General features: G+C 54.8%; 1 protein-coding gene across 2 annotated transcripts in view; it reads left to right on the top strand.

Moving 5' to 3' along the window:
- LOC121272973 (neurexin-2-like) overlaps positions 1 to 25,478 on the top strand; it is a 2,565,635-nt gene that overhangs the window by 1,622,305 nt on the left and 917,852 nt on the right. For both annotated transcript variants that reach the window (XM_041179880.1, XM_041179879.1), the window contains exon 20: positions 21,772 to 21,807. In XM_041179880.1, coding sequence (XP_041035814.1) covers positions 21,772 to 21,807 — 36 coding nt within the window. The remainder of the gene's footprint in view (positions 1 to 21,771; positions 21,808 to 25,478) is intronic.

Genomic DNA, 25,478 nt, shown 5'->3' with positions numbered 1-25,478 from the left:
GTGTCAGTATTTATAGGGGGTCCCCGGGGAGTGTGTCAGTATCTACAGGGGGTCCCCGGGGGAGTGTTTCAGTATTTACAGGGGGGTCCCCGGGGAGTGTGTCAGCACTTATCGTGGGTTCCCGGAGAGTATGACGGTATTTACAGGGGGTCCCGGGGGGGTATGACAGTACTTACAGGGGGTCCCGGGGAGTGTGTCAGTATCCACAGGGGGTCCCCGGGGAGTGTGTGTCAGTATTTACAAGGCATCCCCGGGGAGTGTGTCAGTATTTATAGGGGGTCCCCGGGGAGTGTGTCAGTATCTACAGGGGGTCCCCGGGGTGTGTGACAGTATTTACAGGGGGGTCCACGGGGAGTGTGTCAGCATTTATAGTGGGTCCCTGGGGAGTATGACAGTATTTACAGGGGGTCCCGGGGAGTGTGTCAGTATCTACAGGGGGTCACCGGGGTAGCGTGTCAGTATTTACAGGGGGTCCCCGGCGAGTGTGTCAGTATTTACAGGGGGTCCGTGGGGGAGTGTGTCAGTATTTACAGGGTGTCCCCAAGGAGTGTGTCAGTATTTACAGGGAGTCCCCGGGGAGTGTGTCAGTATTTACAGGGAGTCCCCGGGGGAATGTGTCAGTATTTTCAGGGTGTCCCCGGAGCGTATGTCAGTATTTACAGGGGATCCCCGGGGCGCGTATAATTATTTACAGGGGATCCCCGGGGAGTGAGTCAGTATTTACAGGGTGTCCCCGGGAGTGTGTCAATACTTACAGGGGGTCCCGGGTTAGTGTGTCAGTATTTACAGGGGGTCCCCGGGGAGTGTGTCAGTATTTACAGGGGGTCCCCGGGGAGTGTGTGTCAGTATTTACAGGGGGTCCCCGGGGAGTGTATCAGTATTTACAGGGGGTCCCCAGGGAGTGTGTCAGTAATTACAGGGGGTCCTCGGGGGAGTGTGTCAGTATTTACAGGGGGTCCCCAGGGAGTGTGTCAGTATTTACAGGGGTTCCCCGGCGAGTGTGTCAGTACTTACAGGGGGGTCCCCGGGGCAGTGTGTCAGTATTTACAGGGGGTCCCCGGGGAGTGTGTCAGGACTTACAGGGGATCCCCGGGGAGTGTGTCAGTATTTACAGGGGGGTCCCCGGAGAGTGTGTCAGTATTTACAGGGGGTCTCGGGGGAGTAGGTCAGTATTTACAGGGGATCCCCGGAGAATGTGTCAGTATTTACAGGGGGTCCTCGGGGGAGTGTGTCAGTATTTACAGGGGGTCCCCGGGGAGTGTGTCAGTATTTACAGGGGGACCCCGGGGGAGTGTGTCACTATTTACAGGGGGGCCCCGGGGGAGTGTGTCAGTATTTAGAGGGTGTCCCTGGGGGAGTGTGTCAGTATTTACAGGGGGGTCCCCAGGGGAGTGTGTCGGTATTTACAGAGGGTCCCCGGAGAATGTGTAAGTATTTACAGGGGGTCCTTGGGGAGTGTGTCAGTATTTACAGGGTGTCCCCAGGGAATTTGTCAGTATTTATATGGGGGTCCCCGGGGAGTGTGTCAGTATTTACAGGGGGTCCCCGGGGAGTGTGTCAGTATTTACAGGGGGTCTCGTGGGAGTGTGTCAATATTTACAGGGGGTCCCCGGGGAGTGTGTCAGTATGTACAGGGGATCCCCGGGGGAGTGTGTCAGTATTTACAGGGGGACCCCGGGGAGTGTGTCAGTATTTACAGGGGGTCCGTGGGGGAGAGTGTCCGTATTTACCGGGGGTCTCGTGGGAGTATGTCACACTTTACAGGGGATCCCCGGGGGAGTGTGTCAGTATTTACAGGGGGGTCCCCGGGGGAGTGTATCAGTATTTACAGGGGATCCCCGGGGGAGTGTGTCAGTATTTACAGGGGGGTCCCTGGGGAGTGTGTCAGTACTTACAGGGTGTCCCCGGGGCCGTGTGTCAGTATTTACAGGGGGTCCCCGGGGGAGTGTGTCAGTATTTACAGGGGGTTCCCGGGGAGTGTGTCAGTATTTACAGGGGATCCCCAGGGGAGTGTGTCAGTATGTACAGGGCGTCCCCGGGGGAGTGTGTCACTATTTACAGGGGATCCCCGAGGGAGTGTGTCAGTATTTACAGAGGGGTCCCCGGGGGAGTGTGACACTATTTACAGGGGATCCCCGGGGGAGTGTGTCAGTATTTACAGGGGGGTCCCTGGGGAGTGTGTCAGTACTTACAGGGTGTCCCCGGGGGCGTGTGTCAGTATTTACAGGGGGTCCCCGGGGGAGTGTGTCAGTATTTACAGGGGGTCCCTGGGGGAGTGTGTCAGTATTTACAGGGGATCTCGGGGGAGTGTGTCAGTATTTACTGGGTGTCCCCGGGGAGTCTGTCAGTATTTACAGGGGGTCCCCGGGGGAGTGTGTCAGTATTTACAGGGGGTCCCCGGGGGAGTTTATCACTATTTACAGGGGGTCCCCGGGGGAGTGTGTCAGTATTTACAGGGTGTCCCCGGGGAGTCTGTCAGTATTTACAGGGGGTCTCGGGGGACTGTGTCAGTATTTACAGGGTGTCCCCGGGGAGTCTGTCAGTATTTACAGGGGTTCCCCGGGGGAGTGTGTCAGTATTTACAGGGGGGTCCCCGGGGGAGTGTGTCACTATTTACAGGGGGGTACCCGGGGGAGTGTGTCAGTATTTACAGGGGATCCAGGGGGGAGTGTGTCAGTATTTACAGGGGGGTCCCTGGGGAGTGTGTCAGTACTTACAGGGTGTCCCCGGGGAGTGTGTCAGTATTTCCAGGTGGTCCCCGAGGAGTGTATCAGTATTTAAAGGGGGGTCCCCGGGGAGAGTGTCAGTACTTACAGGGGATCCCCGGGGAGTGTGTCAGTATTTACAGGGGGTTCCCGGGGGAGTGTGTCAGTATTTACAGGGGGTCTCGGGGGAGTACGTCAGTATTTACAGGGGCTCCCCGGATAATGTGTCAGTATTTACAGGGGGTCCTCGGGGGAGTGTGTCAGTATTTACAGGGTGTCCCCAGGGAGTGTGTCAGTATTTACACGGGGGTCCCCGGGGGAGTGTGTCAGTATTTACATTGGGTCCCCGGGGAGTGTGTCAGTATTTACAGGGGGTCCGTGGAGGGGTGTGTCAGTATTTACAGAGGGGTCCCCGGGGGAATGTGTCACTATTTACAGGGGATCCCCGAGGGAGTGTGTCAGTATTTACAGAGGGGTCCCCGGGGGAGTGTGTCACTATTTACTGGGGATCCCCGGGGGAGTGTGTCACTATTTACTGGGGATCCCCGGGGGAGTGTGTCAGTATTTACAGGGGGACCCCGGGGAGTGTGTCAGTATTTACAGGGGGTCCGTGGAGGGGTGTGTCAGTATTTACAGAGGGGTCCCCGGGGGAATGTGTCACTATTTACAGGGGATCCCCGAGGGAGTGTGTCAGTATTTACAGAGGGGTCCCCGGGGGAGTGTGTCACTATTTACTGGGGATCCCCGGGGGAGTGTGTCAGTATTTAGAGGGTGTCCCTGGGGGAGTTTGTCAGTATTTACAGGGGGTCCCCGGGGAGTTTGTGTCAGTATTTACAGCGGATCCCCGGGGAGTGTGTCAGTATTTACAGGGGGTCCCCGGGGAGTGTGTCAGTATTTACAGGGGATCCCCAGGGGAGTGTGTCAGTATTTACAGGGGGTCCCTGGGGGAGTGTGTCAGTATTTACAGGGGATCCCCGGGGGAGTGTGTCAGTATTTACAGGGCGTCCCCGGGCGAGTGTGTCAGTATTTACAGGGGCTCTGTGGGGGAGTGTGTCAGTATTTACAGGGGGTCCCCAGGGGAGTTTATCAGTATTTACAGGGGTTCCCCGGGGGAGTGTGTCAGTATTTACAGGAGGGTCCCCGGGGGTGTGTGTCACTATTTACAGGGGATCCACGGAGGAGTGTGTCAGTATTTACAGGGGGGTCCCCGGGGGAGTGTGTCAGTATTTACAGGGGGGTCTCCGGGGAGTGTGTCACTATTTACTGGGGATCCCCGGGGGAGTGTGTCAGTATTTACAGGGTGTCCCCGGGGAGTGTGTCAGTATTTACAGGGGGTCTCGTGGGAGATTGTCAGTATTTACAGAGGGGTCCCTGGGGGAATGTGTCACTATTTACAGGGGATCCCCGAGGGAGTGTGTCAGTATTTACAGGGTATCCCCGGGGGAGTGTGTCAGTATTTACAGGGGGTCCCCGCGCGAGTGTGTCAGTATTTACAGGGGGGTCCCCGGGGGAGTGTGTCAGTACTTACAGGGGGGTCCCCGGGGAGTGTGTCAGTATTTACACGGGGTCCCCGGGGAGTGTGTCAGTATTTACAGGGGGTCCCCGGGGAGTGTGTCAGTATTTACAGGGGGGTCCCCGGGGGCGTATATCAGTATTTACAGGGGGTCCCCGGGGAAGTGTGTCAGTATTTACAGGGGATCCCCGGGGGAGTGTGTCAGTATTTACAGGGCGTCCCCGGGGGAGTGTGTCAGTATTTACAGGGGTTCCCCGGGGGAGTGTATCAGTATTTACAGGGGGTCCCCGGGGGAGTGTGTCAGTATTTACAGGGTGTTCCCCGGGGAGTGTGTCAGTATTTACAGAGGGTCCCCGGGGGAGTGTGTCAGTATTTAGAGGGTGTCCCTGGGGGAGTTTGTCAGTATTTACAGGGGGTCCCCGGGGAGTTTGTGTCAGTATTTACAGCGGATCCCCGGGGAGTGTGTCAGTATTTACAGGGGGGTCCCCGGGGAGTGTGTCAGTATTTACAGGGTGTCCCCAGGGAGTGTGTCAGTATTTATATGGGGGTCCCCGGGGAGTGTGTCAGTATTTACAGGGGGTCCCCAGGGAGTGTGTCAGTATTTACCGGGGGTCTCGTGGGAGTATGTCACTCTTTACAGGGGATCCCCGGGGAGTGTGTCAGTATGTACAGGGGGTCCCCGGGGGAGTGTATCAGTATTTACAGGGGATCCCCGGGGGAGTGTGTCAGTATTTACAGGGGGGTCCCCGGGGAGTGTGTCAGTACTTACAGGGTGTCCCCGAGCAGTGTGTCAGTATTTACAGGGGGGTCCTGGGGAGTGTGTCACTATTTACAGGGGATCCCCGGTGGAGCGTGTCAGTATTTACAGGGGGTCCCCGGGGGAGTGTGTCAGTATTTACAGGGGGTCCCCGGGGGAGTGTGTCTGTATTTACAGGGGGTCCTGGGGAGTGTGTCAGTATTTACAGGGGGTCCCCGGGGAGTGTGTCAGTACTTACAGGGGATCCCTGGGGGAGTGTGTCAGTATTTACAGGGGATCCCCGGGGGAGTGTATCACTATTTACTGGGGGTCCCCGGGGGAGTGTGACAGTATTTACAGGGGGTCCCCGGGGGAGTTTATCACTATTTACAGGGGGTCCCCGGGGGAGTGTATCAGTATTTAAAGGGGGGTCCCCGGGGAGAGTGTCAGTACTTACAGGGGATCCCCGGGGAGTGTGTCAGTATTTACAGGGGGTTCCCGGGGGAGTGTGTCAGTATTTACAGGGGGTCTCGGGGGAGTACGTCAGTATTTACAGGGGGTCCCCTGAGAATGTGTCAGTATTTACAGGGGGTCCTCGGGGGAGTGTGTCAGTATTTACAGGGGGCTCCCCGGGGAGTGTGTCAGTACTTACAGGGTGTCCCTGGGGTGTGTGTCAGTATTTACAGGGGGGTCCTGGGGAGTGTGTCACTATTTACAGGGGGTCCCCGGGGAGTGTGTCAGTATTTACAGGGGGTCCGCAGGGAGTGTGTCAGTATTTACAGGGGGTCCCCGGGGAGTGTGTCAGTATTTACAGGGGATCCCTGGGGGAGTGTGTCAGTATTTACAGGGGATCCCCGGGGGAGTGTGTCAGTTTTTACAAGGCGTCCCCGGGGGAGAGTATCAGTATTTACAGGGGGTTCCCGGGGAGTGTGTCAGTATTTACAGGGGGTCTGTGGGGGAGTGTGTCAGTATTTACAGGGGGTTCCCGGGGAGTGTGTCAGTAGTTACAGGGTGTCCCCGGGGAGTGTGTCAGTATTTACAGGGGTTCCCCGGGGGAGTGTGTCAGTATTTACAGGGGGGTCCCCGGGGGAGTGTGTCACTATTTACAGGGGATCCACGGAGGAGTGTGTCAGTATTTACAGGGGGTCTGTGGGGGAGTGTGTCAGTATTTACAGGGGGGACCCCGGGGGAGTGTGTCACTATTTACAGGGGGGTCCCCGGGGGAGTGTGTCAGTATTTACAGGGGATCCACAGGGGAGTGTGTCAGTATTTACAGGGGGGTCCCCGGGGAGTGTGTCAGTACTTACAGGGTGTCCCCGGGGAGTGTGTGTCAGTATTTCCAGGGGGTCCCCGAGGAGTGTATCAGTATTTAAAGGGGGGTCCCCGGGGAGAGTGTCAGTACTTACAGAGGATCCCCGGGGAGTGTGTCAGTATTTGCAGGGGGTTCCCGGGGGAGTGCGTCAGTATTTACAGGGGGTCTCGGGGGAGTACGTCAGTATTTACAGGGGGTCCACTGAGAATGTGTCAGTATTTACAGGGGGTCCTCTGGGGAGTGTGTCAGTATTTACATTGGGTCCCCGGGGAGTGTGTCAGTATTTACAGGCAGTCCCTGGGGGAGTGTATCAGTATTTACAGTTTGACCCCGGGGAGTGTGTCAGTATTTACAGGGGGTCCGTGGGGGAGTGTGTCAGTATTTACAGAGGGGTCCCCGGGGGAGTGTGTCACTATTTACAGGGGATCCCCGAGGGAGTGTGTCAGTATTTACAGAGGGGTCCCCGGGGGAGTGTGTCACTATTTACAGGGGATCCCCGGGGGAGTGTGTCAGTATTTACAGGTGGGTCCCTGGGGAGTGTGTCAGTACTTACAGGGTGTCCCCGGGGGCGTGTGTCAGTATTTACAGGGGGTCCCCGGGGGAGTGTGTCAGTATTTACAGGGGGTCCTGGGGAGTGTGTCAGTATTTACAGGGAGTTCCCGGGGAGTGTGTCAGTATTTACAGGGGATCCCCAGGGGAGTATGTAAGTATTTACAGGGGGTCCCTGGGGGAGTGTGTCAGTATTTACAGGGGATCCCCGGGGGAGTGTGTCAGTATGTACAGGGCGTCCCCGGGGGATTGTGTCAGTATTTACAGGGGGGTCCCCGGGGAAGTGTGTCAGTAATTACAGGGGGTCCCCGGGGAGTGTGTCAGTATTTACAGGGTGTCCCCGGGGAGTCTGTCAGTATTTACAGGGGGTCTCCGGGGAGTGTGTCAGTATTTACAGGGTGTCCCCGGGGAGTCTGTCAGTATTTACAGGGGGTCCCCGGGGGAGTGTGTCAGTATTTACAGGGGGTCCCCGGGGGAGTTTATCACTATTTACAGGGGGTCCCCGGGGGAGTGTGTCAGTATTTACAGGGTGTCCCCGGGGAGTCTGTCAGTATTTACAGGGGGTCCCCGGGGGAGTGTGTCAGTATTTACAGGGGGGTCCCCGGGGGAGTGTGTCACTATTTACAGGGGGGTCCCCGGGGGAGTGTGTCAGTATTTACAGGGGATCCAGGGGGGAGTGTGTCAGTATTTACAGGGGGGTCCCTGGGGAGTGTGTCAGTACTTACAGGGTGTCCCCGGGGAGTGTGTCAGTATTTCCAGGTGGTCCCCGAGGAGTGTATCAGTATTTAAAGGGGGGTCCCCGGGGAGAGTGTCAGTACTTACAGGGGATCCCCGGGGAGTGTGTCAGTATTTACAGGGGGTTCCCGGGGGAGTGTGTCAGTATTTACAGGGGGTCTCGGGGGAGTACGTCAGTATTTACAGGGGCTCCCCGGATAATGTGTCAGTATTTACAGGGGGTCCTCGGGGGAGTGTGTCAGTATTTACAGGGTGTCCCCAGGGAGTGTGTCAGTATTTACACGGGGGTCCCCGGGGGAGTGTGTCAGTATTTACATTGGGTCCCCGGGGAGTGTGTCAGTATTTACAGGCGGTCCCTGGGGGAGTGTATCAGTATTTACAGGGGGACCCCGGGGAGTGTGTCAGTATTTACAGGGGGTCCGTGGAGGAGTGTGTCAGTATTTACAGAGGGGTCCCCGGGGGAATGTGTCACTATTTACAGGGGATCCCCGAGGGAGTGTGTCAGTATTTACAGAGGGATCCCCAGGGGAGTGTGTCAGTATTTACAGGGGGGTCCCTGGGGAGTGTGTCAGTACTTACAGGGTGTCCCTGGGGGAGTGTGTCAGTATTTACAGGGGGTCCCCGGGGGAGTGTGTCAGTATTTACAGGGGGTCCTGGGGAGTGTGTCAGTATTTACAGGGGGTCCCCGGGGAGTGTGTCAGTATTTACAGGGGATCCCCAGGGGAGTGTGTCAGTATTTACAGGGGGTCCCTGGGGGAGTGTGTCAGTATTTACAGGGGATCCCCGGGGGAGTGTGTCAGTATTTACAGGGCGTCCCCGGGGGAGTGTGTCAGTACTTACACGGGGTCCCCGGGGAGTGTGTCAGTATTTACAGGGGGTCCCCGGGGAGTGTGTCAGTATTTACAGGGGGGTCCCCGGGGGAGTATATCAGTATTTACAGGGGGTCCCCGGGGGAGTATATCAGTATTTACAGGGGGTCCCCGGGGAAGTGTGTCAGTATTTACAGTGGGTCCCCGGAGGGTGTGTCAGTATTTACAGGGGCTCCCTGGGGGAGTGTATCAGTATTTACAGGGCGTCCCCAGGGAGTGTGTCAGTATTTACAGGGGGTCGGTGGGGGAGTGTGTCAGTATTTACAGGGGTTCCCCGGGGGAGTGTATCAGTATTTACAGGGGGTCCCCGGGGGAGTGTGTCAGTATTTACAGGGGGTCGCCGGGGAGTGTGTCAGTATTTACAGGGGGTCGGTGGGGGAGTGTGTCAGTATTTACAGGGTGTCCCCCGGGGAGTGTGTCAGTATTTACAGAGGGTCCCCGGGGGAGTGTGTCAGTATTTACAGGGGAGTCCCCGGGGGAGTGTGTCACTATTTACAGGGGATCCACGGGGAGTGTGTCAGTACTTACAGGGTGTCCCCGGGGTGTGTGTCAGTATTTACAGGGGGTCTCGTGGGAGTATGTCAGTATTTACAGGGGGTCCCCGGGGAGTGTGTCAGTATTTACAGGGGGTCTCCGCGCGAGTGTGTCACTATTTACAGGGGGTCCCCGGGGGAGTGTATCAGTATTTACTGGGGGGTCCCCGGGGAGTGTGTCAGTATTTACAGGGGGGTCCCCAGGGAGTGTGTCAGTATTTACAGGGGGTCCCCGGGGGAGTGTGTGAGTATTTACTGGGGAGTCCCCGGGGAGTGTGTCAGTATTTACAGGGGGTCCCCGGGGGAGTGGGTTAGTATTTACAGGGGGTCCCCGGGGAGTGTGTCAGTACTTACAGGGGGTCCCCGGGGGAGTGTGTCAGTATTTACAGGGGGTCTCGTGGGAGTATGTCGGTATTTACAGGGGGTCCCCGGGAGTGTGTCAGTATTTACAGGGGGTCCCCGGGAGTGTGTCAGTATTTACAAGGGGTCCCCGGGAGTGTGTCACTATTTACAGGGTGTCCCCTGGGGAGTGTATCAGTATTTACAGGGGGTCCCCGGGGGACTGTGTCAGTATTTACAGGGGGGTCCCCGGGGAGTGTGTCAGTATTTACAGGGGGTCCCTGGGGCGTGTGTCAGTATTTACAGGGGGGTCCCCGGGGAGTGTGTCAGTATTTACAGGGGGTCCCCGGGGGAGTGTGTCAGTATTTACAGGGGGGTCCCCGGGGAAGTGTGTCAGTATTTACAAGGGGTCCCCGGGGAGTGTGTCAGTATTTACAGGGTGTCCCCGGGGAAGTGTGTCAGCATTTACAGGGGGTCCCCGGGGAGTGTGTCAGTATTTACAGGGTGTCCCCGGGGAGTGTGTCAGTATTTACAGGGGGTCTCGGGGGAGTGTGTCAGTATTTACAGGGTGTCCCCGGGGAGTCTGTCAGTATTTACAGGGGGTCCCCGGGGGAGTGTTTCAGTATTTACAGGGGGGTCCCCAGGGAGTGTGTCACTATTTACAGGGGGGTCCCCGGGGGAGTGTGTCAGTATTTACAGGGGGGTCCCCGGGGAGTGTGTCACTATTTACAGGGTGGTCCCCGGGGGAGTGTGTCAGTATTTACAGGGGTGCCCCCGGGGAATGTGTCAGTATTTACAGGGGGGTCCCCGGGGGAGTGTGTCAGTATTTACAGGGAGTCCCCGGGAGAGTGTTTCAGTATTTACAGGGGGTCTCAGGGGAGTGTGTCTGTATTTACAGGATGTCTCGGGGGAGTGTGTCAGTATTTACAGGGGGATCCCCGGGGAGTGTGTCACTATTTACAGGGGGGTCCCCAGGGAGTGTGTCACTATTTACAGGGGGGTCCCTGGGGGAGTGTGTCACTATTTACAGGGGGGTCCCCAGGGAGTGTGTCACTATTTACAGGGGGGTCCCCGGGGGAGTGTGTCACTATTTACAGGGGGGTCCCCGGGGGAGTGTGTCAGTATTTACAGGGGGGTCCCCGGGGAATGTGTCAGTATTTACAGGGGGTCCCCGGGGGAGTGTGTCAGTATTTACAGGGGGTCCCCGGGAGAGTGTTTCAGTATTTACAGGGGGTCTCAGGGGAGTGTGTCAGTATTTACAGGGTGTCTCGGGGGAGTGTGTCAGTATTTACAGGGGAGTCCGCAGGGAGTGTGTCACTATTTACAGGGGAGTCCCCTGGGGAGTGTGTCAGTATTTACAGGGGGGTCCCCGGGGGAGTGTGTCAGTATTTACAGGGCGGTCCCCGGGGGAGTGTGTCACTATTTACAGGGGGGTCCCCAGGGATTGTGTCACTATTTACAGGGGGGTCCCCGGGGGAGTGTGTCACTATTTACAGGGGGGTCCCCGGGGAATGTGTCAGTATTTACAGGGGGGTCCCCGGGGAGTGTGTCAGTATTTACAGGGGGTCCCCGGGGAGTGTGTCAGTATTTACAGGGGGTCCCCGGGGAATGTGTCAGTATTTATAGGGGGTCTCGGGGGAGTATGTCACTATTTACAGGGGGTCCCCGGGGAGTGTGTCAGTATTTACAGGGGGTCTCGGGGGATTGTGTCACTATTTACAGGGGGTCCCCAGGGAGTGATTCAGTATTTACAGGGTGTCTTGGGGGAGTGTGTCAGTATTTACAGGGGGGTCCGCAGGGAGTGTGTCAGTATTTACAGGGGGTCCCCGGGGGAGTGTGTCAGTATTTACAGGGGGGTCCCCGGGGGAGTGTGTCAGTATTTACAGGGCGGTCCCCGGGGGAGTGTGTCACTATTTACAGGGTGGTCCCCAGGGATTGTGTCACTATTTACAGGGGGGTCCCCGGGGGAGTGTGTCACTATTTACAGGGGGGTCCCCGGGGAATGTGTCAGTATTTACAGGGGGTCTCGGGGGAATGTGTCAGTATTTACTGGGGGTCTCGGGGGAGTGTGTCACTATTTACAGGGGGTCCCCGGGGAGTGTGTCAGTATTTACAGGGGGTCTCGGGGGATTGTGTCAGTATTTACAGGAGGGTCCTTCATGGGTAGGGCGTTAAAACCCTCATACTCGCATGGTAATCGAGCAATGGGCGAGTTGCTGAGGGTAGATTAGGAATGGGCCCCTGCCAGGGGGATCATGAGGCACTCCCACTGATACACCGGCGCTCCAATGGAGAACAGATTGTGGAGAACGGCAGTGAGGCGGCGAGGCACAGCCGGCAAGAGGAAAGAAACGCCGACCGTCAGAGAAGTGCAGCCGGCCGCTTATCGATGACCCCTCTATAATCAGGATGCCTAAAAGCGTCACCGTGGGAGGGGAGACGGGCCGGGAAATCTCATTTCAAAACGGGGGGGTGTGAGGTCACCTCTTCCCCGTTATCTGCTGCCCTTTGCCTTTGGTGAGTTAGTCAAGTTTCCCAACCGTGTGGCAGCCTCGGTTACCCCCCGGAGGGGAAACTGAGCCCTGCTCCAATTGTGCCGCATCCAGTCCCACTGTTACTTCCATCAATAAAATCGTCTCGCACATTTTCCTCGCTACGCTCATGAGCCTGCAGATTACACCGAGTGGCAACAGACATTTAACATGCTGGTAGCTTCCAACGAATTGGTCCGAAGCTCTGGAATACCTTCCTTAAACTTCCCCGACTCTCTCTCTCTCTCCCTCTCTCTCTTCCCCTACGGACCGCCTGAAAGTAGAGAAGACTTGTCATAGTGCGGCACCTTACCTAACCTGAGAGCCAGCCAACATCAGCTGCTCCATCAGTGACCTTCCTTCCTTCATAAGGTCAGAAGTGGGGATGTTCGCTGATGATTGCACAATGTTCAGCACCATTTACGACTCCTCAGAAACTGAAGCAGTCCATGTCCAAATGCAGCAAGACCTGCACAATATCCAGGCTTGGGCTGACAAGTGGCAAGTAACATTCACACCACACAAGTGTCAGGCAATGACCATCTCCAACAAGAGAGAATCTAACCATCGCCCCTTGATATTCAATGGCATTACCATCACTGAATCCCCCACTATCAACATCCTGGGGGTTACCATTGACCAGAAACTGAACTGGACCAGCCATATAAATACTGTGGCTACAAGAGCAGGTCAGAGGCTGGGAATCCAGCATCGAATAACTCACCTCCTGACTCCCCAAAGCCTGTCCACCATCTACAAGGCACAAGTCAGGAGTGTGATGGAATACTCCCCACTTGCCTGGATGAGTGCAGCTCCCACAACACTCAAAAAGCTCGACACCGTCCAGGACAAAGCAGCCCCGCTTGATCGGCACCCCATCCACAAACATTCACTCCCTCCACCACCGACGCACAGTAGCAGCAGTGTGTGTACCATCTACAAGATGCACCGCAGCAACTCACCAAGGCTCCTTAGACAGCACCTTCCAAACCCACGACCTCTACCATCTAGAAGGACAAGGGCAGCAGACACATGGGAACACCACCTCCTGCAAGTTCCCCTCCAAGTCACTCACCATCCCGACTTGGAAATATAACGGCCGTTCCTTCACTGTCGCTGGGTCAAAACCCTGGAACTCCCTCCCTAACAGCACTGTGGGTGTACCTACACCACAGGGACTGCAGCGGCTCAAGAAGGCGGCTCACCCCCACCTTCTCAAGGGGGCAATTAGGGATGGGCAATAAATGCTGGGCCCAGCCAGCCACGCCCACGTTCTGCGAATTAATTTTTTAAAAATTAGAGATGAGTAATGAGTGTTGTGCTAGCTAGCGACGCCCACATTTGGCGAATGAACATCTAGGTATAATTTAAGAAGACGCCAAAGCCATTTTCAAGCCAGCGAGGGTGGTTTCTGAAGCGATGGCAGTCCTAACGTGAAGCGTGGGCAGCCAATGTGCAGACAGCAACGTGATAACGACCAGATCATTTGTTCTTAGTGGTGTTTGTTACATGAGAGCTGTGGACCGAGGATAGCTTACCCTGCCCTTCATCCAGTGGTGGCCGAGGGAGCTCTTGGGCCTAACTGGGAGGGCGAACTGAAGAAGCCCTGGCTCAACACCTCATTCCAAAGGCCACACCTCTGACAGAGCAAACCTCCCCCCCACCCACCCACCGTCCCCCCTCAGCGCTGGATCTGAGAGTGCTGGCCTGGGTTGGGTTCGGGACGGGCACCGAGGTGGAGGCGGGGGTGGGGGTCAAAGCTGTCAAGTGTTGGTTGGGAGGTGGGGGGAGCGGGTGTTGGGGGCGGGAGGGATAAGTAGGCCGGAGCGATCAGAAAATGCACAAGGGGAACAAAGAGGGGGAAAAGCGAACCGGGGTGGCTTGCATGCAGCCCCTTGTTTCTGAGTGCGTGCCTCGATGAGTGAAAAATGCGAGGGCTTGGTACCTTCTGGCCGCTGGGTGTGAAAATGTAACTCTGGAACACAGCATGGGATGAATTATTAAAGCTCCTATATTAAAATTGGAAATGTGCTTCGGAGATAAAAACTCTGTGAAATCTAGCAGCTCTCGCACAACAAGCGCAGATGTGCAGTACAACATCCCTTCAAGCCCCTAATGGGAGGCGGCCAAACTCAGACCTCAACTACTGCTTAAACCTGGATATCATCACTGAAAGCCTTCTCCACGTTCTGTCCCCTTGGCCGAAAGCCTGGGGTGGGATGAACGGATACATTCAGCATTTGCAGTGAATGTCGGCGTTTCAGTGAGGTGGCAAATCTGGTGAGGTCTCATCGGTCCCCGATCAGCAAGGTCAATGGGCACATGCTACCCCATCATGGGCAAGACACGACGTAGAATCCCATCAAACACTCCCAGGACAGGTACAGCACGGGGTTAGATACAGAGTAAAGCTCCCTCTACACTGTCCCCATCAAACACTCCCAGGACAGGTACAGCACGGGGTTAGATACAGAGTAAAGATCCCTCTACACTGTCCCCATCAAACACTCCCAGGACAGGTACAGCATGGGGTTAGATACAGAGTAAAGCTCCCTCTACACTGTCCCCATCAAACACTCCCAGGACAGGTACAGCACGGGGTTAGATACAGAGTAAATCTCCCTCTACACTGTCCCCATCAAACACTCACAGGACAGGTACAGCACGGGGTTAGATACAGAGTAAATCTCCCTCTACACTGTCCCCATCAAACACTCCCAGGACAGGTACAGCACGGGGTCAGATACAGGGTAAATCTGCACTCTCTCACCAAATGCTACCGCGAGGCCCCCTCCCATTCCTGCCATCAGCCATCCCGTGCGTGAAAAATGGCAACTTCAGCCAATGCCACAGGCAAACGGTTGACCTTTGAACCTGCCTAACTGAAATAACTGTGGCCCAATTTACACGCTGCAAAATGTCCGGCTACTCCTGGCAAGCCCACAACGAGGCGGAAATCAGTGTTATTGTTACCTGCCTGATAAAACCTCGATCTTTTCACAGAAATGAATAGCGGATAATTAAGCTTTTTATAACAGCGTTCGTTTAACCAGCTACCCACAGGCACTCAGGGTATGGGACCAGTTTAGCTGTTTCCAGCCATTGAAAGTCATTTAAATGGAATCGTAATTCAATAAAATGAGATCTAATTCTTAATCAAAAGTGTTCCATTGTGGAAGGGAAAGTTAATTCACTTATTTAATAACACACGGTCTCTCCATAAATTATCTTCTTGCCTTCAGTGCACAATGCATCAATCGAAGCAATTATTTCCTCTCCTCCACTGTGAACAGGCAGAGGAACAGACAGCCAGAGATGGGGAGGTGCGGCAGGGAAGGTTAAACGGAGGCAGGGGTTGCACTGAACTGAAACATTTCTGTTCGAGGGGCTCTCCACCCCATCGCTCTCTCAGCTCCGCAAGGTGACGGTTGCCGCATGAGCCAGCAGCGGGTCTGTTGCTGAATCAGATTTGCACCATCGGCAACGGGAGGTGGTGGCGCAGTGGTTATGTCACTGGGCTAATGGCTTCCGGGGGTGACGGTTCAAATCCGACCACGGCCTGCTGGTGGAGTTTATATTCAATTGACAAATCTGGAATTATAAAGCTCGTCCTGGTACTGGTGACCGTGACAGCTACCATTGATTGTTGTGAAAAAAAAAACCCATCTGGTTCACTGATATCACCTTTAGTGAAGGAAATCTGCCATCCTTACCCAGTCTGGTCTACATGTGACTCCAGACCTTAGTAGGCGGTCAACTCTTAACTGCCCCCCTGTGAAATGGCCTGGTGAAGCCAGTCAGTTCAAGGGCAATTAGGGATGGGCATCAAGTGCTGGCCCAGCCAGCAAATGTGCATGTCCTGTGAATGAACATAGTTTGGGCAAAGCTGGATAAATGTGGGCTGTTGGATGACTCTCCTCCCTCTCCAAGCTTTGTGCTGGCTCACCTCCCCTGTCTTCTCCACTGAAGTCCCTTTCCCCTCTCAAGCCAAGTGGCCAACCTTGAGGGGCTGGTTCACTTGAGCACAAGTGGCTTCGAGTCTCGCTGTGTAGACTGGAGCCCGTGACCTGGGCCGACACTGCTGAGGGTGCGAGTGTGCTGCTGGAGGCACTGTCTTTTCATAGGTTGCGATACCGAGGTCCCTGTCTGCCTTCCAAGGTGGATGTAAGATATTCCAAGATGGAAGAGCAGTGGGAACCCATTCTGGGTCGTTATTCATCCCTGAATCAATGTCACTGAAGCAGCTAGTCTGGTCATTTTCATGTTTCAGGTTTACAAGACAAGTACCGGTCATTTCCCAGGTTTTGCTGATCTTCCCTTCGCAAAGAGGTGGGCGTCGCTGGCAAGGCCCGCATTTGTTGCCCATCCCTAATTGCCCTGGAGCTGAGTGGCCTTGCTAGGCCATTTCAGAGGGGCAGTCAAGAGGCAACCACGTCACTGTGGGGTCTGGAGTCACGTGTAGGCCCAGACCGGGTAAGGAGGGCAGATTTCCTTCCCTAAAGGGGACATTAGTGACCCAGATGGGGGTTTTTTACAACAATCGATGAATTCCACTTTCTGACCTTAATACCACCATCATCACCTCCTTTAGCCCGTATCACTATCATTAACACCCCTTTGTCCTTTTGTCCATGACGTCCCTGGCAATCTCTCCTTTGCCTCCACCTATCACTGGCCTTCGACCCATCTTGGGAGGAAGCGGTGGCATAGTGGTATTGTCGCTAACTCGTATTCCAGCGACACAGGGTAACGCTCTGGGGACTCCAGGATCAAATCCCACCATGGCCGATGGTGAAACATGAATTGGAATTCAATAAAAATCTGCAATTATAAGTCTGACGATGGCCATGAAGGAAGCCATTGCCCATTGTTGTGAAGACACCATCCTGCAATGAAATCTGCCACCCCCACCTGGTCTGGCCTACATGTGACTCCAGACCCATGGCAGTTAGGGATGGGCAATAAATCCTGGCCCAACTAGCAATCCCCCCATCCTATGAATGAAAAACAGCCTGCTCCACCACCACCCCCCCTTAAACCGTATAAATGTCATCACATTTTTATTTCTCCTCAACTCTGAAGAAGAGTCACACGGGCTCGAAACAATAACCCTGGTTTTTTTTTTGCCTCCTTTCCTGAGTTTTTCCGGGTTTCGTGTCAGATTTCCAGCAGCTGCGGTATTTTGCTTTAAGCCCGTGACGGTTGTCACGGTCACCGTGACTGAAACCAGCTTTTAATTCCAGACTTATTAACTGAATTTAAACATTCCGGCCTTGGTGGGGTTCGAACCTGTGTGTGTGCGTGTGTGTGTGCCCCCCATCCCCCACCAACGCCTCCCCCCCCTCCCCCACAGACCATTAGCCTAGGCCTCAGGATTATTACTCTTGTGACATTGTCAGCCCGCCACCATCCCCCGCCACCACCCCCCCCCCACCTCGTTGATGACTCTGGGGCCTTCTGAAGACATGAGCGATGCGAGAGAAATCTACCCTTATCGTTTTCCAAGGCCTTATCCCGTTCGCTTTTAGGTGATGTTCCAATATAGCCTCTGCCTCACTCTGCGGAATAAAGTTTCTAAATTCCACCCACACCACCGTCATTTGATAAGCCTGAAGAGAAATATCGTTATTTCTCCGCTCGCTCCAAATTCACAAACAATTCATCACTATTGATCACCTCCGACCTTTCATACTCTTGATGAACTGCCCAAGATACCACTGAACCGTCCTCGTTCCAATGATTAAGTGGCTCGTTTTCAGAAGGGCATTAAAAGCGCAGGCAGGGTAAGTTCGTACAGTGCTACCACACAAAAGGAGGCCCATTCGGCCCATCGTCCTCGTGCTGGCCCTTTGAAGCAGCGATCCAATAGGTTCCCACTCCCACCTTGCGCTCTTCCCTGCGCCCCCGCGAATCTCTCAATTTTCCAGTGTTTATCCTTTCTTTCTCTCACAGTTGTTACCGAACCTGCTTCCACCCGCCCTTTCAGGCAGTGCGCCATAGCCAGTTGGGATGGGTCTGAACCTTGTGGATTCATTTGGAGAGTCGGGGTACCTTTTTGGAGAAATAAGTTACCCCTTTGGGTATGGTCCTTTTGGAGAGGTGAGACACCCTTGGGGAGAGGTAAGGCACCCTTTGGGAGAGGGCAGGTGCCCTTTGGGTTTGGTAAAATTAGACATGATTGTGCGTAAAAAGTGCATGAACTCATTGGAACTACCCAAGCTGCCAAAGAAGAGTCAAAGCTGTCAAAGAAATGTCAAAACTCATTGGAACTGTCAAAGCTGTCGAGGGATTCAACTCCACTTTAACTTTAAAATAAAGTGTGGAATTACAGAAAAAGATGGTGCTTAATGCTTCACTCTGTCTGTTGACATAAGCCTGTCATCATAGGATTTGTGCTGCATGACTGATACAACCTAACTTTATCAAAGTGGGGTGCCTGTTAAGTGAGCAGTTTGATTGACAGATGCAAGTGGTTATAGAATAGAAATGGTCATTTTCATGAAGAGATTAGTTGGAGGAATTTCAATGTATTGAATCTTTTTTATAACGTGTTTTTTTTTAATAGTGGCATTATCGATAGGCACATAACTTTATCTTCTGTTAGTCTGGCTCCTGAGGTGTGCCCATGGTGGATACTAGGTGAATTGGCATTGAGGAGGTAAGGGCAAAGAGGTGATGGGCATGGGTTATGGATTGGCACTAAGTTGGCATAGGGTCTATCAAGGGCCATGGGGATGAGGGAGGGCCAAGGGTTGGCACAGAGGGTATGAGGGGACATAGAGGGGCAAAGGGTGTTTGGGGGAGGGGTGCTGGGCATGAGGTGGCATGAGGGGGGATGGGGATGGATGAGGGGCATGAGGTGGCACGGATGGGGCGTGGGGGGGGGGGGGCGGGTGTGTGAGGGGGTGAAAAGTAAAGGGCTGTTTATTTTTAAAGTAAGCTCAGCAAAGTACCAAGGTTGGCCTCCAGCCCAGCCCCTGCACACATTCAGGGCGGGGGGCAGGCTCAGCTTCTGATCCAGCCCGCCCCATCTCTTTTTCCCAGGTGGGGTTGGCGGTGTGGGGATATGTTCCGTCCCTGCGCTCTCGGCCCTGTAGCGAAAATCTGGGCCTTCATCTCCCCCCTGGTTCTTTTGTCCATTATCTTCAATCTGTGTCCCTCTAGTTACCCACCCACTTGTCACTGGAAACAGTCTCTCCCTATTTACTAATCAAAACCCTTCATCAATTTATGAACACCTCGATTAAATCTCCCTTCATCTTTCTCTACTCTAATGAAAACAATCCCAGCTTCTCCAGTCTCTCCACAAACAGGTACCATTCCTGAAAATCTTCTCTCCCTTACCCTGTGAGAGCAAGGTACCAGTTACACTCACCAAGGCTCCTTCAACAGCACCTTCCAAACCCACGACCTCTACCACCTAGAAGGACAAGGGCAGCAGACACATGGGGAACACCACCGCCTGCAAGTTCCCCTCCGAGCCACTCACCATCCTGACTTGGAAACATATCGGCCGTTCCTTCACTGTCGCTGGGTCAAAACCCTGGAACTCCCTCCCTAACAGCACGGTGGGTGTACCTACACCTCATGGACTGTGGCTGTTCAAGACAGCGGCTCACCACCACCTTCTCAAGGGGGCAATTAGGGTGGGGCGATAATCCTGGCCTTGCCAGCAACGCCCACATCCTGTGAGGGAATGGACAACAATGGCACACAACTGAAGCCGCTAACAGTAGGCCTCATCGGCCCCAGGGACAAGGCCTGAAAGCCTGCCGGCCTACGCCCACCTGCGAGGCCCTCATCCATCCACTGCAGACACCTTGAAGGTGGCAGCACACAGGCAGGGGAAAGGGGCTTTTATTTTTCTCCCTTCTCGTTTAAAAACAAAAGAACGGTCTGAAAGGAAGCCCTGCTGGTCGAGGCCTAACTAGCGGTGAAAGGGCTCGCTCGGTCACACCGCAGCCAAAAGGGCCAGGCCTCCGCATCACCGTCGCGTCGGTAGTGTGCGAATCATCACTTCGGGGACTGCGTCAGCGCAGTGGTGGGTGGGGGGAGGGGGGGGTGGGCGTATGGAAGCTGGTAACGGGATCGAAGGAACTCTCCAGGCTCAGCAAGCAATCATGCCTGACGCTTATCAGATGGCAGAATTAGCAGTCCCCGAGCTGGCCTTTTGGCTCAGAGTCTTTTCTGCAGTAATTAGCTCGGGTGATTTGTTCATTTTTAATGACTCATTTTGTAAGAGTCCCCCCTGGAACATGCCTGTGCTGCTCAGGGGACTGGTTAATAAGGAATGAATGAATGAGATGGATGCAAGAGGCCCTCATCTCCAAGGCAATGCACAATACAGGAGGAGGTGAGGGACTGTGGGATGCATGTCCGCCGATCCCTGGAGGTAGCAGGAGCAGATTAGGTTGTCAAGTAGGCATGTGGGATACTTTTATTTATTAGTTGAGGCTTAGAATACAAGAGCAGGGAGGTTATGCCGGAACTGGATAAAACATCAGTTAGACCACAACTAGAGCACTGCGTACCACTGCATTACCACTGACCAGAAGCTAAACTGGACCAACCATATAAATACTGTGACTACAAGAGCAGGTCAGAGGCTGGGAATTCTGCGGAGAGTAACTCACCTCCTGACACCCCAAAGCCATCTACAAGGCACAAGTCAGGAGTGTGATGGAATACTCCCCACTTGCCTGGATGAGTGCAGCTCCCACAACACTCAAGAAGCTCGACACCGTCCAGGACAAAGCAGCCCCGCTTGATTGGCACCCCATCCACAAACATTCACTCCCTTCACCACCGACGCACAGTAGCAGCAGTGTGTGTACCATCTACAAGATGCACTGCAGGAATTCACCAAGGATCCTTAGGCAGCACCTTCCAAACCCATAACCACTACAAGGGCAGCAGACACATGGGGACACCACCGCCTGCAAGTTCCCCTCCAAGTCACACACCATCCTGACTTGGAAATATATCAGCCGCTCCTTCACTGTCGCTGGGTCAAAACCCTGGAACTCCCTCCCTAACAGCGCTGTGGGTGTACCTACACCACAGGGACTGCAGGGGCTCAAGAAGACGGCTCACCCACCACCTTCTCAAGGGGGCAATCAGGGATGGGCAATAAATGCTGGCCCATGAACGAATAAAAAAAACCACCTCTATCAAATCCACCCCCTCAATCTCCTTTGCCCCAAGGAGAACAACCCCAGCTTCTCCAACCCCCCTAACCCCTGTTGCTACAATCCCCTCATCCCTGGAGTTTGTTTCCTTGGGATCGAGGAGCCTGGGAGGAGATTTAATCGAGCTGCATAAAACCATGAGGGGGCTTATAGGTAGTGTCAGTTGTGGTGGGGGAGCGGCTGTTTCCCGGGGCAAAAGAGCAAGGGGTGCAGGTTGGAAGAAATCTGTTGAAGGATCGGAGGGAGGCGGAGGATAAACTTTGTCACACCGAGGGTGGTGGGTGTCTAAAACTGACTGAAAGGGTGGCAGAGGCGCACACCATCATCGCCTTTCAAAACAATAACCACTTGGGTATTCACTTGAGGTGCCGTAGCCAACAGGGCCAAGTGATGGTGGACGGGTAGCGGTTTATTGGCCAACGATGCCCTCCCCAGGGGTCAGAACTGTTTCTGACTTCACGTTTCACTCGCTGCCTTATTGGACAATCAGCTTCAGAAGCTCAACAGCAATGAGGCTGGACAGAATGTACCATTTTTAAAAGAAATAAGATTCCTCCCAGGGGTGGGTGGGTTGGGGGGTGGGGTGTGACTGGCTGGGCCCGCATTTGCTGCCCACCCCTTGATCTGAGTGTCTCGCTCGGCCATTTCAGAGGGGCAGTTAAGAGTCAACCACATTCGCTGTGGGGTCTGGAGTCACGTGTAAGCCCAGATCGAGTAAGGAGGGCAGATTTCCTTCCCTAAAGGGGACATTAGTGAACCAGATGGGGTTTTTACAACAATCGATGATGGTTGCCTTGGTCACTGTGACTGGCTTTCAGTTCGAGGTTTTATTAATTGAATCTTAATTCAGTTCAATTATTAAATGAATTTAAATTCCACAAACTGTTGCCACGATGGGATTTGAACCCACGTCCCCAGAGAATCAGCCTAGGCCTCTAGGTTACGCATCGAGTGACATTACCACTACATCACCATATTGCTAAACCCTAATTGCCAACCTGCAGAACGTTAAATGGGTGTCAAGTGAGTCTCAGAGGGCCCCCCTCTCTCTCTTTCTCTCTCACCCTCTGAGACAGAGGACTGGGGGCGGAGGGGGGTGGGGGGTGGGGGGAGAGTTTTAAAAAGCAGGGTTCGCCCGGCCACCCAGAGACCACCCTCGCCTTGGGGACGGGGGGGGGCGGTGGTTTCAAGGCCCACTTCAGCAGGGGCCGAGCGCGAAATCCAGGGCAGCGCTTCTGATGCGGTGCCGAGGGAATGCTGCACTGTCGAGGCGTTGCCGTCTTGTGGGTCAAACGCTGGGCGGGGTTTCCAGCTCGGGCATGGGGGGTTGTGGTGGTGGGGGGGGGGAGTTGCTCGAGCGGAAAACAGTGGGCGATGACTTCGGGCGGGCGCCGGGCGTGAGGGTCGGCAGCACGCCCACCGACAGTTAACAGGCCGGTTAAGCCCATTAATCAATGAACTAAATTGAATTTCCCACTGCCTGTCCGGCCTTACGATCGGCGGGCGGATGAATAGGCCGGAGGGACGGATAGGCCGGGCGGGGGGACAGGCCGGGCGGGGGGGACAGGCCGGGCAGGGGGACAAGTTGGGCGGGGGGACAGGCCGGGCGGGGGGACAAGTTGGGCGGGGGGACAGGCCGGGCGGGGGGACAGGCCGGGCGGGGGGACAAGTTGGGCGGGGGGACAGGCCGGGCGGGGGGACAAGTTGGGCGGGGGGACAGGCCGGGCGGGGGGACAGGCCGGGCGGGGGGACAAGTTGGGCGGGGGGACAGGCCGGGCGGGGGGACAAGTTGGGCGGGGGGACAGGCCGGGCGGGGGGACAAGTTGGGCGGGGAGACAGGCCGGGCGGGGGGACAGGCCGGAGGGACGGATAGGCCGGGCGAGGGGACAGGCCGGAGGGACGGATAGGCCGGGCGGGGGGACAAGTTGGGCGGGGGGACAGGCCGGGCGGGCCTTTGTGTTTTTTGCTGAAGCCTCATCCACAGGCCGGATGTGGTTTCCAACGATGTGGCAACCAAAACAACAGTCAAAAATATTTTAAAACCCCATTTTTCACACGTCCCCCGCTCACGTTTTCCTTATTTTTAAAATCTTTATTTTTCATCTTAAAATCCTTCGGCCTCCCTGGGGCCTTCACGGGAGCTTTCACTGAGCGCGGGGGGGCTGGGAGCGGGGGTGGGGTGGGGGGGTGTTGGGGGGAAGCTCAAGATGTCTCCTCCTAAAACAAAAACCCGGCTCGGTGGCATATCGGACAACAGTCAACAAGGCCTGTGCTTGGCGGCCTGGCTTTCGCCGTGGCCTTGGAGGCCGGTTTTTAACAGCGTTCCAGAAGTTTCTCCCTGCCATCTGCCTGGGGCTTCAATCTGGGAGAGGTGAATGCCCCCCCCAACCCCCACGCCCACCACCGCACCCCCCCCCCTCCACCACCACCCCATGACTCCCCACCCCCACTCATCTCCAGGCCAAGAAGAAAGAACATCATGTCAAGGGCTATGGGTGGCCACTCCGATGGAGTCTGATGTGAGACACAGACCTCCCTTCTACCCTCTCAGGTCCCAGGAACACCGTTGGAGGCAGAGCAAGGGGCTGTTATAATGTGCAGCCCATGCACGGAGTCAAGGCGTGATCCCGGAAGTTAAGATGAAACCCAGGGAACACAGGCAGAGGTAAAAACCGGTTCTTATATATATACTTCAGAATAATGCCCCAACCTTTCACCCAGTTAGTAACAGCCGCTCTCACTTACAGCCAGAGCAGGCACTTCATTCTGACAGGGTTGCAACGTGAATAAAGTTGGGGGGTGGTGGGTGGGGTGGGTGGGGTGGTGGGGAGTGTTGGGGGTTGGCGGTGGGTGGGGTGGGTGCGGATTCATCCTGGTGTCCTGGTACCAACATCTCTCCCTGCAATAACACCTCAAAGGGATGATCTGTGTCATTATCGCGTTGTAGTTTGTGCAGGCTTGCTGTGCATGTATTGGCAGCCTCGCTTTCTACATGACAACAGTGGCGACACTAGAAAATTACATCACTGGCTTTCCAATGCTTTGGGCCAGCAATGTAGAGGTGCTGTTTCTCATTTATCCAGGCTCCGCTTAAAGACAACCAATCAATTTGCTGGGGTTTTCACCTCAGACTGCTAGTCATTGCAGAGAGGATGTGTGTTAGGCTCAGACAATAACGGACTGGCCCATGTCAACAGTTATCTGCTGAATACACAGCATGACAAGGGTCTGGTCAGGCAGAGCATGTGTGCAAGCAGCAGATACGGAGCTTGTGTCCCCAGTCCCCAGCTGCGCTCTCAACATCTTCGAGAGAAAGGGGTTAAAACAAACCACGCTGCCACTTGTGAGGGGACTGGGCTACACTTCACCTCACTCAAACAGAGGATAAAAGCTTTACTCTGTATCTAACCCCGTGCTGTACCTGTCCTGTGAGTGTTTGATGGGGACAGTGTAGTGGGAGCTTTACTCTGTATCTAACCCCGTGCTGTACCTGCCCTGGGAGTGTTTGATGGGGACAGTGTAGAGGGAGCTTTACTCTGTATCTAACCCCGTGCTGTACCTGTCCTGGGAGTGTTTGATGGGGACAGTGTAGAGGGAGATTTACTCTGTATCTAACCCCGTGCTGTACCTGTCCTGGGAGTGTTTGATCGGGACAGTGTAGAGGGAGATTTACTGTGTATCTAACCCCGTGCTGTACCTGCCCTGGGAGTGTTTGATGGGGACAGTGCAGACAGAGCTTTACTCTGTATCTAACCCCGTGCAGTACGTTAAAAGGGAGCTATAATTGGATGAGTCTGACTTCCCTGGAAACAGCATCACTCACTTTGATGGACACACAATTCAGTTTTAACAGGAAGCAAGCTAACATTAGCTCTTTATAATCCAGGGTCCGGCTGCGAAATCTTTAAATGAAAACTGATTGGAGCTAAAGAGATTCTATTGGAACAGCTTTGTATTTCCAGCCTGGTGTCTCTGGGACTAAACTCATCATTTCACAGGGCAAAGGTAGCAGGGTTAATCTCAGTCCCCTCAATCACACCCACTGTGGCTACTGCCAGATCTGCCCTCGGGGGCAAGCAAGGGAATGGATTTCTAAGCACATACCTTTCTTGCCTCCACACTGCAGTAGCTGAAGGTCTCCAGCCAAAAGCAGGCGCTGGGAGATTGTGATGGTGCGGGGCTGGTGTGGGGGGAGGGGTTGCAGGGGCAAAGGGGAGGGTTGGGGTGGAGCATCCTTTGGTTTTCAAATGACTGTCGGGTTTGGTGTGTCGGGTCATTGCGGGAATCGAATGTAGGAGCAGCGGATCGTGAGCTGCATGTACATCGTCCTTCCTGTGTGTGTGTGTGTGTGTGTGTGAGTGTGTGTGTGTGTGTGTGTGTGTGGGTGTGTGTGTGTGTGAGTGTGTGTGGGTGTGTGTGAGTGTGAGTGTGAGTGTGTGTGTGTGTGTGAATGTGAGTGTGTGTGTGA

The sequence above is a fragment of the Carcharodon carcharias genome, chromosome 37 (assembly GCF_017639515.1).
Source record: "Carcharodon carcharias isolate sCarCar2 chromosome 37, sCarCar2.pri, whole genome shotgun sequence".
Lineage (NCBI taxonomy): Eukaryota > Metazoa > Chordata > Chondrichthyes > Lamniformes > Lamnidae > Carcharodon > Carcharodon carcharias.
The sequence above is the reverse complement of the archived record's forward strand: the minus strand, read 5'-3'. Positions and strand labels throughout refer to the sequence as shown.